Genomic DNA, 17,167 nt, shown 5'->3' on the forward strand with positions numbered 1-17,167 from the left:
TATCGCATCCTGCAACTCTGTATCATAGTGTCTCAGCATATGTAATGTTTGCATCGTTTGCTTTAAGAGAGTTAAATATGTGATGTACTTAGAACAATGTCTGGCATGTGAGAAGTGCAAAATACACACTTTTTCCTGGGCTAAGGTGGGTCCAACATACTGCTGACGTTTTGTATATTCTTTTCCTTAGGATGTCTATCACATCCACAGAATTTACTGTTCTTGGGCAACTGATCAACTACAGCCGCACATCTTCATTATTAGGTCATGTTGGGCTTCCCTTTTTTATTTACTTTTATCAGGAGCTTTACTAGCTACTGTAAGGCATTTTTATCCTGAACTTGATAGCTTTAACAGTTAGTAGCCAGGACCCCGGAGAAGGCAATGGCACCCCACTCCAGTACTCTTGCCTGGAAAATCCCATGGATGAAGGAGCCTGGTGGGCTGCAGTCCATGGCGTCACTAAGAGTTGGATACGACTGAGCGACTTCACATTCACTTTTCACTTTCATACATTGGAGAAAGAAATGTCAACCAGCTCCAGTGTTCTTGCCTGGAGAATCCCAGGGACGGGGGAGTCTGGTGGGCTGCCGTCTCTGGGGTCGCACAGAATCAGACACGACTGAAGCGACTTAGCAGTAGCAGCAGCAGCAGCAGCCAGGACCCAGGGTCATTTCAGAAATCTATAGCTTACAGACTGAAATTCTACAGATACAAGTAACCTCACTCAATGCTATCTTTTTTCGTGTTTCAAAGCTCAAAAAGCAGTCTATATGTTTTAACATGTCTCATTTTGTATACCGTTCTTTCTATAAACCTTATTTTCTAAAGTTAAAACTGCTCTCAGTATGTGTAATGCTCCCCAACTGACTATGGTATCCTCATGTGCCAGCCTGACCCAAGGCTTTGGTTTTTCTGGTCTCTCTCTTCTAAAACAAACATAAACCGAGAAGAATTCTTTTTTTTTCTTTCCCCTCGCTAAAATTTGGATTAGGCTCCTAGCTTTGAGGAACAATGCTAGAGCTCTTTTTTGCCTCGTATCTATGAGCAGTGTCCAGCTTTCCCTGCTGAATTCCAGATCTGCATCAGGGAGCCAGTATTAACTCTGCAACTCTCACCTTTCCTCATAGCATGAGAAGTTGAATACAAACTTGGTCAAGGTTTCGTTTCATTCACAGCTTTAAGTCAATATTTTAAGACTCCACTTACATCAGACACTCTACCACACATACCCCTTGGGTGTTACATGCTAGCTTAACAGCTGAACAACAGGGCAATGCAGGGGGATTCTAGGATGGAGGCTTCTCAGACTTCACGTCAACCCTGGTAGAGGCTTTTTAAAGCAAATACCTTTTGAGACATTTCTGAGAGGCCATCTTCAGGTTTCGCTTATACTCAGGTGACTTCATGTCCACAACTACACAAAGCACCTAACTATTTTTTGTTCCAGAAACTTGACTTATTGTAGCTATTTATCATCATTAGTTATCTCTTTGACTCTTGAAACCCTATGGACTTTAGCCGCCCCCCCCCCCGCCCAGGCTCCTTGTCCACGAAATTCTCCAGGCAAGAATACTGGAGTGGGTTGTCACGCCCTCCTCCAGAGCCCTCCTTTGACCCAGAGATCAAACTTGTGTCTCCTGCATTGGCAGGCGTATTCTTTACCACTAGTGCCACCCGGGAAGCCTGCCTGTCTCTTCAAAGCTACTCCAAGTTAAATACACTATATGCAGACTCTACCACGATAACCTTTCACATGATGTGCTTTGTTCCCTTCCTTGCCGTATTTCTTTTTCAATAAACTACTCAGATTTATCAACCCCTTGTCATATACATGGTTGCCAAATTTGTCACCATCCTGGCCACCCTGCTATGAATACATTCAAGTTTTTAAGAATTGAGCACAAGCATTTCAGGATTGGCTAACTTGCTCATTCAAATCTTTTCCTATTCAGAGCTCCGTCTTTCTATCCAAAGCTCCATCTTCCCAGTTAATTTTCCCTCTTTTTCTTCATTGTTCTCCCTCATAGGGAAGTTCTTAAAGAACTTCTTTCCTCATCCCTTCTTTAGCTATTACAGTCTCACCATTAAGCCCCACAGGTCCCCACATTCATTCATTTGACAGATCTTAACACATATATATGGAATCCAGAAAAACGGTACTGATGAGCCTATTTGCAGGGCAGGAATAGACACAGACGTACAGGACAGACTTGTGGTCATGGCGTGGGGAGAAGAGGGCGGGACAAACTGCGAGCATAGCACTGACATATCCACACCACCACCTGCCAGACAGACAGCTAGGAGAGAGCCGCTGTATCGCGAGGGAAGCAGCCTGGTGCTCGGTAACACCCGGGCGGTGTTAACACGAGAGGGGTGGGTGTTGGGGTGGGGTGGGAGGAAGGCTTATGAGAGGGGGACATCTGTATACTTATGGCTCATTCACGTTGTTGCGTGGCAGAAACCAGCACAACATTGTAAAGCAGTTACCCTCCAATTAAAAATAAATTTGAAAAAACAGATCTTTATTGAGGGCCTACTGCAGGATGAGCATTGTTCAAATTACTGGGGATATACCGTGGTGGAAAAAAAAAAGACAAGTCTGTGCCTTTGTGGAACTCACATGGTAGTGGGGACAGTGGATAACAGATAAAAATAAATTATATAGTTTACTAGAAGAAAGGCCAAAAAGGCAAAATGGTTGTCTGAAGAGGCCTTACAAATAGCTGTGAAAAGAAGAGAAGCGAAAGGCAAAGGAGAAAAGGAAAGATATATCCATCTCAATGCAGAGTTTTACAAGGAGAGATAAGAAAGCCTTCCTAAGTGATCAATGCAAAGAAATAGAGGAAAACAACAGAATGGGAAAGACTAGAGATCTCTTCAAGAAAATTAGAGATACCAAGGGAACATTTCATGCAAAGATGGGCTCAATAAAGGACAGAAATGGTATGGACCTAACAGAAGCAGAAGATATTAAGAAGAGGTGGCAAGAATACACAGAACTGTACAAAAAAGATCTTCATGACCCAGATAATCACGATGGTGTGATCACTTACCTAAGGTGAGATATCCTGGAACGTGAAGTCAAGTGGGCCTTAGGAAGCATCACTATGAACAAAACTAGTGGAGGTGATGGAATTCCAGTTGAGCTATTTCAAATCTAAAAGATGATGCTGTGAAAGTGCTGCACTCAATATGCCAGCAAATTTGGAAAACTCAGCAGGAGCCACAGGACTGGAAAAGGTCAGTTTTCATTCCAATCCCAAAGAAAGGCAATGCCATAGAATGCTCAAACTACCACACAATTGTACTCATCTCACATGCTAGCAAAGTAATGCTCAAAATTCTCCAATATAGGCTTCAACAGTGCATGAACCAAGAACTTCCAGATGTTCAATCTGGATTTAGAAAAGGCAGAGGAACCAGAGATCAAATTGCCAGCATCTACTGGATCACAGAAAAAGCCAGAGAATTCCAGAAAAACATATACTTCTGCTTTATTGACTACACCAAAGCCGTTGACTGTGTGGATCACCACAAACTGTGGAAAATTCTTCAAGAGATGGGAATACCAGACTATCTGACCTTCCTCTTGAGAAATCTGTATGCAGGTAAAGAAGCAACAGTTAGAACAGGACATGGAACAACAGACTGGTTCCAAATTGGGAAAGGATTATGTCAAGGCTGTATATTGTCACCCCGCTTATTTAACTTATAAGTAGAGTACATCATCCTGGGCTGAGTGAACTGCAAGCTGGAATCAGGACTGCTTGGAGAAATATTGATAACCTCAGGTATGCACATGACACTACCCTTACGGCAGAAAGCGAAGAGGAACTAAAGAGCCTCTTGATGAAAATGAAAAAGGAGAGAGAAGAAGCTGGCTTAAAACTCAACTTTCAAAAAACAAAGATCATGGCATACAGTCCATCACTTCTGGCAAATAGATGGGAAAACAATGGTAATAGTTACAGGCTTGATTTTCTTGGGCTCCAAAATCACTGCAGATGGAGACTGCAGCCATGAAATTAAAAGACGCTTGCTTCTTGAAAGAAAAGTTATGATGAACCTAGACAGCATATTAAAAAGCAGAGACATCACTTTGCTGACAAAGGTCTGTCTAGTCAAAGCTATGGTTTTTCCAGTACTCATGTATGGATGTGAAAGTTGGACCATAAAGAAAGCTGAGTGCTGAAGAATTGATGCTTTTGAACTGCGGTGTTGGAGAAGACTCTTGAAAGTCCCTTGGACTGCAAGGAGATCCAACCAGTCCATCCTAAAGGAAATCAGTCCTGAATATTCATTGGAAGGACTGATGTTGAAGCTGAAGTTCCAGTACTTTGGCCACCTGATGCGAAGAGCTGACTCATTGGAAAGGACCCTGATGCTGGGAAAGGTTGAAGGCAGGAGGAGAAGGGGATGACAGAGGATGAGATGGTTGGATGGCATCACTGACTTGATGAGGATGAGTTTGAGCAAGCTCTGGGAGTTGGTGATGGACAGGGAAGTCTGGCGTGCTGCAGTCCATAGGGTGGCAAAGAGTCGGACATGACTGAGTGACTGAACTGAACTGATACTAGAAGTTGGTGAGTGTTTTGGAAAAATAATTTAACAGTGTAATGCTACTTAGGAGTTCTGGGAGTGGTTTATGAATTTAACTTAGGTGGTCAGGTGATGAAGAACAAAACTAGAGATTAGTTTTTCTTCCTTTTGGTTGTTTAGTAGAAAGCTGGTTCAGCAGCTTTGAATTTTCTTCATAGTAGAACAGCTGCTGGCTTCACAAGCTCCCCTTTCTAACAAGGTCACTTGGATGACCAGTGCTGTAGTCTCTTTGGGCTGCTGTAACAAAATGCCATAGACCAAGTGTCTTATAAACCCTAGAAAGGTATGGTTCATGCTTCTGGATGTTGGAAAGTTCAAGGTGAAGATGGTGACAGATTTGGTATCTGGTAATGACCTGCTCTCTGGTTCACAGAAGGTGCCATGTGTCCTCAGCTGGTGGAAAGGAATGAGGAAGCTCTGTGGGATTGCTTTTATAAGAGCACTAATCCCATTCATGCAGACTTCATTCTCATGACCTAAGCACCTCCGCAAAGCCTCACTTCCTAGCGCCATCACATGAGGCATTAAGTTTCAACGTATGAATTTGGGGGATGGTGAAGGGGTCACAAATATCTGGTCCAGAGTAAACGGGGAGTTTCTACTATTATAAACTCACATAAATACCCTAATCCATCTGAAGAGCAGGTACTTGAACTTTGACCATGACATTGGCAGAACTTCCATGCTCATCGTCAACAGTAGGACGGTGGGAATTTAGGGGACTGTGTGCCCTCTAACTACTTCTTTGCTTGTATATCGCTCCCCACCCCACCCCCCGCAATAGTCTCAGGTTTTTCTCTGTATCACATGGCACAACTGGCATGTGTCCATGGCTCTTTTATGGGCCATTGGGGTAGGCCTCATTGTGAAAGTAACTGTTGAATAAAAACTCAAGGAAGTGCGCACAGAGGAGCCAGTGCAAAGGAAGGCATATATATGACGTGTGCAGTGTGAACAGAGCAGCAGAGATGGAGACAGCAGATCAGCCTATGTGCAGCTGTGGAAGACTTTAGCTTTTACTCTGGAACAAATGGGAAGCCATTGGAAGGATTTAAACAGAGGGGAAACGTGGTCTGACTGTAATAGGATTGTTCTAGGGAGCCTGCCTGGGTACAGTCCATAGGATTGCCAAGAATAGACTGAAGCGACTGAGCATATGAGCGCAGCAACAGTGTAGAAACAGGAAGACCAGTCAGGAGGCTTATGCAGCAGTTCGGCAGCCTGGACCAACACGCATCCAGACAGGTGATACATTGGGTTAGCTAAAATGTGGGGCTTCCCTGGTGGCTCAGAGGTTAAAGTGTCTGCCTCCAATGCAGGAGACCCAGGTTTGATTCCTGGGTCGGGAAGATCCCCTAGAGAAGGAAATGGCAACCCACTCCAGTATTCTTGCCTGGAGAAACTTATGGACGGAGGAGCCTGGTGGGTTACAGTCCACGGGGTCACAAAGAGTCAGACATGACTGAGCGATTTCACTCACTCACTGGCTCAAAATGTTCATTCAGGTTTTTATATAATATCTTATGGAAAAACCTGAACGAACTTTTTGGCCAACCCAGTATTATGATGGCGACCCAGAGGGACATTCTGACACATCAGATGTGAGACAGAATAGCAAGAGAATATTCTAAGATGACTGTAAGGTTTTTGGCTTAAACAACTGGAAGATTGGAGATTTTTTTTTCAGGGAAGTACTCAAATGGAGCCTAAATTCTACTCACAGCACTAAGATGAGTGATTTCTGTATCTCAGTATCAACTCTCTCTCTTAACTAATTTGTAAGCTCTTTTGAAGTCTGATGCTCTGTCTTAAAGAGTAAGCATTTAGAATAAAGTTCACATCTTGGTAAACTAGATGCCTATAAATAATCTGAAGTCCCCTGAAATGTCAAATGATCTCATTTTCCATAACAATAAGGCCTTATTATACTCAGTTTTTCTCGTTAATGGCTTTATATATTTAGATTGTGCAGTATTGAATACCAAGTAGCTGTTTATATTCATAATAAGTTTAAGTATTCCTTGTCATATCTTTGAATTTTAGGTTAGAGGAGATTTGTCCATTTACCAGATGTCAGCATTCAATTAAGTAAAACCAATATTATATATAGTGGAGAGAGAGTTGATGCTGAGACACAGAAATCACTCATCTTAGATAGTGCCGAGAGTAGAATTTAGGCTCCATTTGAGTACTTCCCTAAAAAAAAACCAAAACTCCAATCTTCCAGTTGCTTAAGCCAAAAACCTTACAGTCATCTTAGAATATTCTCTTGCTATTCCATCTCACATCTGATGTGTCAGAATGTCCTGCTAGGTTACTGTCAGAATTCAACCAATCTGAATTAGTTTCTTCAGTGACAATATATAAAATACAGAATAAACACTGTGTACTTGAGAGAGATTGGGGGAACAGATATTTGATACTATGTCTATGAATGTTGCTGCAAGTCTAAGAAGACATGACTAGGTTCCAAAATAAAACTAGGTTAAGGATCACAAATTTAAATATTCATTAAATTCTCAACATGTTCTCTGTTGCTGGGCCATCTGTAGATGATCCTGGTAAAAGGAATTCCTGGATCCTTCATAGTGGGTCCACATAGGAACACAGGTCTTCAGGAAAATCTCTAGGCCACTGGGCCCAAACTCAGGGACAGCTGTGTTGATGATGGTACCATTGGTACAACTGTCTGATATTTTTTACTGATAACTTTTTTGTTGTTAACATAAATGAGTGTGAATACCTGTGGTTGTTCCAACTAAAGGTTCAGCATTAGGTAATTCCTGCCCCAGAGAATAATTACCAAATGCTTAGCCTCATCTTCAGTTATACAAATGATGGATAATTAAGTGGTAGTTCAAAAATACCTTGATTTGATAATCAATACCTTAAGGACAAGTGTTGATTGAGCTTGGTCTCTGCAGTGTACAAATTTCAAATGTTATTGAAAATCAAGTGGATTTTCATTTGCTCATGAACATGAATAGCCTAATCAAGGGAGAGCATAGCATTTTAAAGCAATGCTAAGTTAACCTTGACAACAGAAACATGTGTGTCAATACCAGTTCACTAGTACTTTTTATTCTACTGTGAACATTGTGTTCCTTTTTTAATTGACATACTTCTGTGGCTCTGTCCTCTCAGTCAAGTCTCAGAACTGAATAATATTCAGTAGTGATTTGCCAGTCAGTTTATGATGGTTATGCCAATAGCTTCTGTTTCTATTAGAAAATGTCAGTATTTCAAGTTTTAACTTCGAAGAGTTAATATTCGACTGTACTTTAAATAACTCCTAATGAGAACTATTAAGTCCCTAGACTATGAGCTACTTATTTGCTAATGTTCCATAAACATTAGCCCATTTGAATGCCAGGTATCATATGAAATTAACCAGAGAGACCTACCTGGTGTGATGGTCTCCCTGAGCAATGTTCTCCGTCTGTGCTAATAAGGAGTTGAAAGTATTTGAGGAAGGAGGAAAGTTAGGCCCTAAACTAAGGCATGCAGTTTGTAAATGATTCTTTTAATGAAAAAGGTCTCAACATAGATTTTTAATATTATCTCAGTGGATACAGATATGAATAAAAGTTCTTGTTCTTAAGAAGCTTCCTGGAATAAGGTGATATACTAGCACCAGGCTCTCTATAGTACTAGGTGGTGAATGAATTTTAGGCTAGGAAGTAAAAGGAATGGGAGGTTATAACCCCTCAATGTTCCCATTTGAATGTCACTGTTACTCAGCTGTTTCAATTCCATTCCAGGATATGCACCTACCAATAATTCTTACATTAGCGTCTTGGTACAGTTGGAGGAGTATGATGTAGAAAATGTCTATCTGTATGTGTGTGTAGAAATAGGTGGATATAGTCTCACTGTGGGCATAAATGTTTTATAGGTTAAACCATTTCACAAAATATCTTTATCAAATACTTTATTCTGATATTGCTTACATCTAGATTTAAGTCCATGCTTTCCTAGGGAGACACATTCTTTTACACTCTTATCTCCAGGCATTCAAATGCTGCTTTGCCATCAATACAAGAATTTAGGACCCAAAGGCAGTGAAAATTGATATGTGGAAAGAGTGACAACAATAAGTCATGCTACAATGTGTAGGAAACTAGAAAGCATCGTACCAGCACTTACAATGTTTGGCTGAGAGCTACATATTGGGATGTAAGAGGTTAATCAGTTTCTCTCCTGAGAAGATTCTCAGGCCTATGGTATGGTTAATGCCATGAAACCTACTGTATTTAATAGCTGTTCAGCATCTCAGGAAAAAATGATAGTTGTTGTAGGAATATCACTGATAGATTATGGCTCTCAGGGATCCTGAGCAACAAGACATGAACATATTTCATATTCTTTCCTTTGTGTTGTGCTGGTTTTTGTTGGAAGTTGAGCAGTTAAGTGAGCAAAGATGAGCTCAACAAATAGGAGGAGGAGCTATCTACCTAAATTTGAGATTTAAGTACCATTTAGTTGTGTTTTCATTGATTTCTTATTTCTTCCTTCTAGAGTTAAGTTATCTTTTGTTATCTTTCAGACTCTTGACTTGAATTACTTTCATTAGAAATTTTGGGAATATACCACTTCTTTTTATTACTCCATGGATAAATAGTCCCAGAGAGAGAATCAAGGATGGACACTTAGAAAACAGTTTAAGGAACAAATTCTCCTCATTACACAGAAGTAACGAGTAGAATGAAGAGTTCTCCCAAACGCTGGATAGGAATCTTGGCACCAGATTTTCTGCCAATAGTAGAGTTAGGGTGCCATTTTCCTCATTCAGAGATGGCGTCCTTTCCTCTCTTTAACAATAGATATAAAATGACCTGAAAATCAAACAAACCAGTTGCATTGCATGGTAATATAAAGTCAATTGCATAGATTATAAAATTAGTTGTATGGGCACATACTGCACATTAAAAAAAAAAAGTATAACTTGGAACATGCAGTGGACTAGAAGAGAACCTTGATTATCAACAAGGATACACTTCAGGGTAGGTTAAATATGGGTGGCCACTTACTAAAAAAGTGTCATGCATGCATCAATTTATATATGAACCCAAGAACCACTGAACCCCTCCTTTCAGTTCCTCTGCCCCATCTGTTTGGTTGGAATCTAGCTGCTGCTGCTAAGTTGCTTCAGTCGTGTCCGACTCTGCACGACCCCAGAGATGGCAGCCCACCAGGCTCCACCGTCCCTGGGATTCTCCAGGCAAGAACACCAGGGTGGGTTGCCATTTCCTTCTCCAATGCATGAAAGTGACAAGTGAAAGGGAAGTCGCTCAGTCGTGTCCGATCCTCAGCGACCCCATGGACTGCAGCCTACCAGGCTCCTCCATCCATGGGAGTTTCCAGGCAAGAGTACTGGAATGGGGTGCCATTGCCTTCTCCGGGTTGGAATCTAAGCATCCCCTTAATGAGCTACTGCTATTCTTAGGTACAAGAGTATGTTAATAACCCAGATTCTTTCAAGTTCATCCTTAAGGTGAGGTGTGCCTTCTCAAGAACCAGGATGGTAACTATCGCATTCCAGACAGCAGGGCAGAATAAAGAACAAGAGAAGGGTGGAGTTGTGTGCCAGCTGCCTTCCCAGAAATGATGCCTCATGATATTTTTGCTTATATCCCATCCCAGTAGCAAGAACTTAGTAATAGAGTCTCTGGGCAAACATAGCTCAACCAAATAACTTATTACATGGATTAAGGGGAGAATAAATATTGGGAGAAAGTTTACAATCACACTTCCTATTCTATTACAATGGTACCTTGGCATCAGCAGGGAGAGTTTTAAAACTGTCTAAGGTGGTACCTGAAGCAGAGGGATAGATGCAGAGTAGGCAGCAGTGAAGAGCCTTGACTCGAGTCACACTGTGTAGGTTTGAGTCTAGGCTGTTCTCAAATATGAAGAAGAAATATAATGGGTATCTTCCTCTGAGTTTTTATGATAATTAAATGAATAGAAAACACTGAGCAGTTTTTGAGCATCTAAAAGCATAGATATTTTCTGTACATTCCTACAACTGGGGGATATATTTACTGTCTTTTCCACATATTTTATTTTTGGAAATAAGCTACCATGCACATGCTTGTTTGGAGGGTGAGGGTGGTTCCTAACAAATTTTATGAATGATTTTCTTGAATTTTCTATGGGTTCTGCATATTTCATTGATGCCACCCTATATAGGCTCTTTATGTCTCTTCTTTATATCAGTTATAATGTGAAGTGTATTACATTAAGAATTTAGATGATCGCCATCTCCACTGATGTGACAGAGTAGGAATTGTGCACTACATCAAGAGAAGGCCATCCTTGGGTGGAAGGGGTTCATCGATGGCAGCATGGAGGGGTATGCTGTGTTCACCTGTAAAGGGATGGGTCACAATGAATTGCATTAATGTCAATCAAAATGTAAAAATCTGGCTTGTTCTTCATTTAGAAATGGTGATAGGAGACAAATGGGTGAAAATGAAGCTTGATATTTCAACTTGGATGTGACAATTTTCTTAAGGTTATAGACAATGAAATAGCTGTGTCAAGATATGTTTTGCCAACACCTAAATGCTCTTTGCTTCTCTCTTTTTCTTTCCTTCTCTAAGCCCCTTCTTTGTTCTGTGGGTTTTCTTTTGTAACTCCACCAGACTACAGCTTTGTCCCCCCTTCTTCCACTCCTTTCTGGTCAGGTACTACTTTACTGCTTTTATATGTCTTTTCAACTTGCTTTTGTTTGCAAGTATTTTGACTTCTGTGTATGGCTTCTCATATAGATACATTTCCTCACAAGCAGCCCCTCCAGTCACATTCCCACCATGCACTCTCCTTTTCTCTGTCATCAAGTCATCGTTTGTCTTGACATTCCCATCCTCCAGTTTTATGTGTGTGCTCATGTTATATTTCAGCAAGACATTTTTTCTTTCATCAGTTGGAAAGAATTGAGAGGTGAAAATATAAAGGGAGAATGAAGTGCTTTATAAAACCAGTTTTCTTGAGGATCAGAAGTTTTAGTTGGGAAAAGCCAGTGTTCATGTCTTTCCATTAAGAAAATAAATAGGACCAAAATCCCAACTTTATCTCCAAATATAAGAATAGAATTTAGTTCATATTGCTTTGAAGGATGACTGTTCATCTGCTTGTGCAGGGCATTCTGGTCTTAATTTCTGTCATTAGCCAGAGAATGTAAGGGCTGTTTATGTGACATGTGGGGAGTACATGATGACTGAATAAAGTATGTTTTCTTACAGATTTTTAAAAATTAACCTGTAAACCCCAATGGAATAATAAAATATAGTACTAGAAGGCCCTTACAAGTCATCTGGTATAGACCTTTCATTTTATAGGTGAGAAGAATGTGGCTCAGAGGGGTTAAGAGAACTGTACAAGGTCGCACAGTTAAGTTGATGATGGGTTTTTCCATCACTGGGGTGTTTTTATGTGCACGACTCTAAGAGTAGTGCCCCAGTAATGGGATGGTTTTCAGTAAGGAAACTATTAAAGTGGTTTGTGTCCGAACAGTAAAATAAAATGACCTATTTTTGCTCCCTTTACAGTTCTGAAATCTACAGCACTGCCATTCGTTTATCTTATGATGGACACCTGGAGACTAAAAAATTTCTATCATTGCAAAGCTCTGGAAAATAGGCCAGAGATCCCAGTCTCCAAGAGGGCACACTTTTCCAGGGTGACAGTCATAACTGTAGCTGCCTAGACTCTGGGAACTGTTACAAATATGATGTATGGCACTTCCCATGGTTTTTTTTCCTTTCTTATACTTCAGTTTCTCTACCATTTAAGGTTTATAAAGTTCCACCAATCCCAGGTGAGTGATTCTCAGAATCACGGAAAATATAATTGAAAATACTTTATAACCCCAAGGAGCAATAGGTAGAGATGTTAATATGACATGTGTTCCGAAACACCAGAGACGAACAGATGTCTAGCTTGAACTGAATTTTCCTTTCAGGACAGGCAGGTGAGGGCAAAGAAGAGGTTAGCTCCTCTCCTACCATTGAAAAAAAAATCTAAGTATAGGAGGCGAACACGCTGAATCTTGTTTTTGGTTATGTATTTCAGTAAAGATTTTCTATACCATCTGAGCCACCAGGGCAGTTCCATAAGATTTGTTTGAAACAAAGAAGATACATGGATGGTGTTTATTATTTTTTTCTATGAAACATGATTTAAGCTTCTTCACAAGTGAAATTATATATAAAAGCGTAACTGTCTCTAAATAAATTTAACTAAAAAAAAAGGCTATTTGTGGGGAGGAGATGCCATTTGACTAGAAATGATGACATGGATTCAGTAGGAGCCTTTCAGAGCAAAAAAAAAAAAAAATGTTGATTGTTTTGAGTCTTAGTTGAGAAGCTTACAAGATAAAAATGTGAAGCTTTTACCATAGAGGTTCTAGTTAAAAATGGATTACTATGCCGTCAATAGGAAATTTATGCTAGTTATTTGAGATTCTGTCACCCTAGATAGTAACTTAGATATTAACCTTTTTTCCCACCAAACTACAAAAACTAGTCCCTGTTTGGAAGTTCCTATGAAGAACATGAACACCGAATAATGAGTCTTTAAACTTTGTGAACCTGACTACCGCTGACTGAATTGAAACAGCAGTTCTGCTGCTTTCAAGCCCCTCTGCCATCATCACTAGTCTGTAATGAAATCACGGCTGTGCATCTTGATAGCATCTATAGCATCCATCTGACTAGCTTCTTATGATTGGTAAAGTGCAAAGCCATTCTGACGCCCCATCATTTCTTTACAGTCTTAAGTCCAAAGGTGCTGGGCATCGCTATTGCTCGGTATGACTTCTGTGCCAGAGATATGCGAGAACTGTCCCTGCTGAAAGGAGATGTGGTGAAGATTTACACAAAGATGAGTGCGAACGGCTGGTGGAGAGGAGAAGTGAACGGCAGGGTGAGCGTCCCTCTCAATGTGACCATCATGTAAATGAAGGGGGCTGGGCAGCCACTGGCACCCATGATGCTGGGGGGGAACCCCTACACCACCTGACAGTTGTCACCCCCCCAGAGTCCTGGCTCCACATGGGTGGTGGTCCTTACTGAAAACAGGGACTCCAGAAAAATGCATTGCATGGCTAGGATACTGACATAAATAAAGTTTACTTAGGCAAATTTGATGGCTTCCTATTGGGAAAAGGGTTTAGGAGCATGTCAGTTCTTTTGAGTCTGTAAACCTCTTTTTAAGTCTAGAGCATCAGCTTTATGTGGAGCACAAAATACCTGTGAGAGCCACTGATCTAAATTAGAAAGAGCAGCATAGGACCTCTGTCTTTATATCCTGTTCTATAGCAGAAAGAGAGAGCATTAAGTAGTAGAACCCCTTAATTTACATATTTGTGTCCTCGCAGATTAGAACACTGTTGAAGCGTATTTTATTTCACCCTTTCTACCACTCACTCTATTGGGCTTTTAGGAGCAGTTTAAACCAATCCTCTTCATCTGCAGTGGGCATTAAACCCCAGCTTAATTCTGGGTGTTATGAAAATGAAATGCTCTGTTTGTAGAGCCTTTTGAAGTGCTGGATAGAGTCACATTGCTGTGTTGGTTGCTCTTCCTTTTTAGGTGGGCTGGTTTCCATCCACGTACGTGGAAGAGGACGAATAAATTCCAGTCCAGCGTTGCACTGCACCAGGAATTTCAGAGACGGGATTAACAGCAGCCTGTACAGCATTATGAACTCACTGAAGTGTTTAAAAAGCTGCCTTTCTGGCTATTCAACATCTTCCCTCTCTTTCCCCTCCTAAGTCTTAATGCTGGGATTTCTAAAGATGCTGGTACTGACAGATTAATGGCTCGCCTAGAGCTATGCAAGAAACAGCCTGCCCGTCTGTCATCGTCAGGGACCAGGGCAAAGCCAAAAGCTTTCTTCCCCCAGAAAGCCCTGAAAGCACATTGGTTCATGTTTCTTTCTATTTCTCCAGTCAGATGTCATGAATGCCAGCCATTAGTAAATGTTTAATGTGTATTTACTTTCTTCTCCTGTGCCATTCTCCAGAATTTTTGATGGTACAAAGAAGCAGAAGTTTAATTTTGCTTTCTTCAGCATGAAGAAAAATGGGAGTTCTGCCAGTGGGGCAGCTTACTGAAAAGGTCCAGCATTACTTGTCTTAAATTGCCCGGCAAGGTGACTCAGTGCCTGGCAAACACTTGTACCCCCCCTCCCCACCACCACCGGTGTTCCTCATGTGAAAGTTTAAGAGGCAAATGCTCAGCTTGGCTTAGTAAGTGACATAGGTGGGAGGGAGGAGTCAAGTATTCATTTGAAAACCTGATTATATTTGCAAACTTTTTCATAAGAAGACATACGCCAAAAAGTGGATAAAAGAATATCTTCATGTTAAATCTTTACAACCTCCATGATTTCATAGGGTTATTTTAGAAAATGTAGTACTTCACTTTATGAGATAATCTGGGCTGGGTATGTTTTTTTAGGTAGTTACAAGTAACCTGAGTTAAGGTGCCATTGTTTACATAGACAGACCAACGACTATGATTTATAGTAGGTCATTTCAGAGAAGCAACATTATTAACATATGCCTTTTCCTCCTCCCCGACTCCCCTGCCCAAATGAAAAAGACCTGGGACATACATGCTGATTCCCACATGTTCCTGGAGTATTTACAGTAGCACAAACAACCTCGTTGAGGATTTCTGAAGGAAAGCACATTAAGGTCCTTTATGCATTTCCGGGACACAAAGGAGAGTCACTAGACTTTTCTGTTTCTGATCTTATCCACTGTGGGCTCCCAGCACTCACTGAGGCTCTTCCCATCTGAGTCCATTTCCGGGTTTGTATTAACTGGTGGGAAGATAAGTCTGCAGTGCATTTATTTGACCAAGTCTTCACTGTTTATATGAGGAGTCTAAGTACATTTTTCCTGGGATGTACAGAGTGCCCAGTCAAGAGAATCAAGTTAAGACACTAACTTGGCCCTTTCCTGATGAAATATTTTCTTCATAGCAGAAGTCATGTTCTGACAAGACTCAGTATCTACAGAAAACATTAGAAGCATTAACTGCATAGAGCCAAATTAGGAACATTTAGTTCTGAAATCTTGGTTCATCTTTAAAATGAGGTGGGTGCGATTGGCCTTCTCCCCAACCCACTGAGGGCCAGAACTTGATGTTTGGTGGATACTTCTCCCTTTAGAGACCCTCGTGGGCTAGGACTTCTCAAATAGGATAGATTCAGGACCTTTACCTCAGAATTATGTAAACTGTGATTGTGTTTTAGAAAAGTTACTTGCTAAAACCAGTTAAGTTTTTGTATATGTGTAAATGATCATGAAATTGAGTTTTATAAGATGTTCTGTATAGTGAAGTTACACACTCAAGGTGTCTCTTGGAGTGGATTCTCTCCCATAAAGTCTTATCTGCAACATTGTGTCTGGGTAATGTTTTGTCTGTTACTGTCTGCCAACTGTTACCAGAGAGCAGCTTCATACAAACTGAAACACTCCTGTGTAAAGTACTGTAGCTTGTGCTGTTTCTTTTGTTGTTTTTTAGCCAATAGACTCCCTCTCTTGCTACATTTCATGGACCTGGGGGTTTCCCAGCAGAGGATATTAGCATCCCTTTTCATGACCTTACCATTTACATCTTTGTCTATGTTAAATACTTCATATTGGAAACTTTAAATGCTGCCGATTTGTGTAGATTTCTAATACCAAAGACAGAAGTAAATGTTTTCCATATACTTTGTCTTGCCTGTATGCAGCCCTGTGTAATATGGTGAATTAGAGTGGTATTTCACTTTGTAATATTTTGTAAATATGTCAATATAATAAATAGTTACTACTTGCATTACATCGATTGAGAGTGGAAGTCTTTCCATTGAACAGTTCCATACATAATTCAACATGTGCAGATCTCATCATAAACACAAGACTAGAAGCCCTAACTGTGATCTGCAATAGTTGCAGATAATATATCATTGACATGCTTACCACGTGCCACACAGTTCTAAATGCTTTATGTGCTCTAATTTACAATAACCCCACGAGGTATAACCCCATATTATCTCCACTTTTCAGATAAAGGAACAGGCATTTTGAGAGGCTGTAGCTTGACCCACCTTACAGAGCTGGCAAGTGTCAGAGAGTTCCAGCTTGGGTGGTCTGACTCCAGAGCCTGTACCACCACACTTAATAGGGGCAAAAGGGTTTCCTTGGTGGCTCAGCGGTAAAGCATCTGCTTGCCAATGAAGGAGACACAGGTTCGATCCCTGAGTCAGGAAGATCCCCTTGAGATGGAAATGGCAACCCACTCCAATATTCTTGCCTGGGACATCCCATTAGACAGAGAAGCCTGGTGGGCCACAGTCCACAGTTTCGCAGTCAACAGGGACAAAAGGGAGATTAGGGATGTCAGACTGCATAGTTGAGCAGCTGTGATACCAAAGAGTGGTTTAAATGATTGAAGATGAGCACAATTCAGAAACAGTCTCCTATTCCTGCCTCCTAAAAGAGAGCCTCAAATAGATATTGCCTAGAGGGAGAGGTGTCAGAGATTGACCTTTATCTACTTTGATT

General features: G+C 40.9%; 1 protein-coding gene across 2 annotated transcripts in view; it reads left to right on the forward strand.

Annotated features, from left to right (window-relative positions):
• The window catches only part of VAV3 (vav guanine nucleotide exchange factor 3), a 435,615-nt gene extending 419,171 nt beyond the window's left edge, over positions 1–16,444 (forward strand). For both annotated transcript variants that reach the window (XM_061411006.1, XM_061411008.1), the window contains exons 26-27: positions 13,379–13,530; positions 14,199–16,444. In XM_061411006.1, coding sequence (XP_061266990.1) covers positions 13,379–13,530; positions 14,199–14,240 — 194 coding nt within the window. In that variant the 3' untranslated portion in view covers positions 14,241–16,444. The remainder of the gene's footprint in view (positions 1–13,378; positions 13,531–14,198) is intronic.
• Positions 16,445–17,167: the final 723 nt, after the last annotated feature.

Source organism: Bos javanicus, chromosome 3 (assembly GCF_032452875.1).
Source record: "Bos javanicus breed banteng chromosome 3, ARS-OSU_banteng_1.0, whole genome shotgun sequence".
NCBI lineage: Eukaryota > Metazoa > Chordata > Mammalia > Artiodactyla > Bovidae > Bos > Bos javanicus.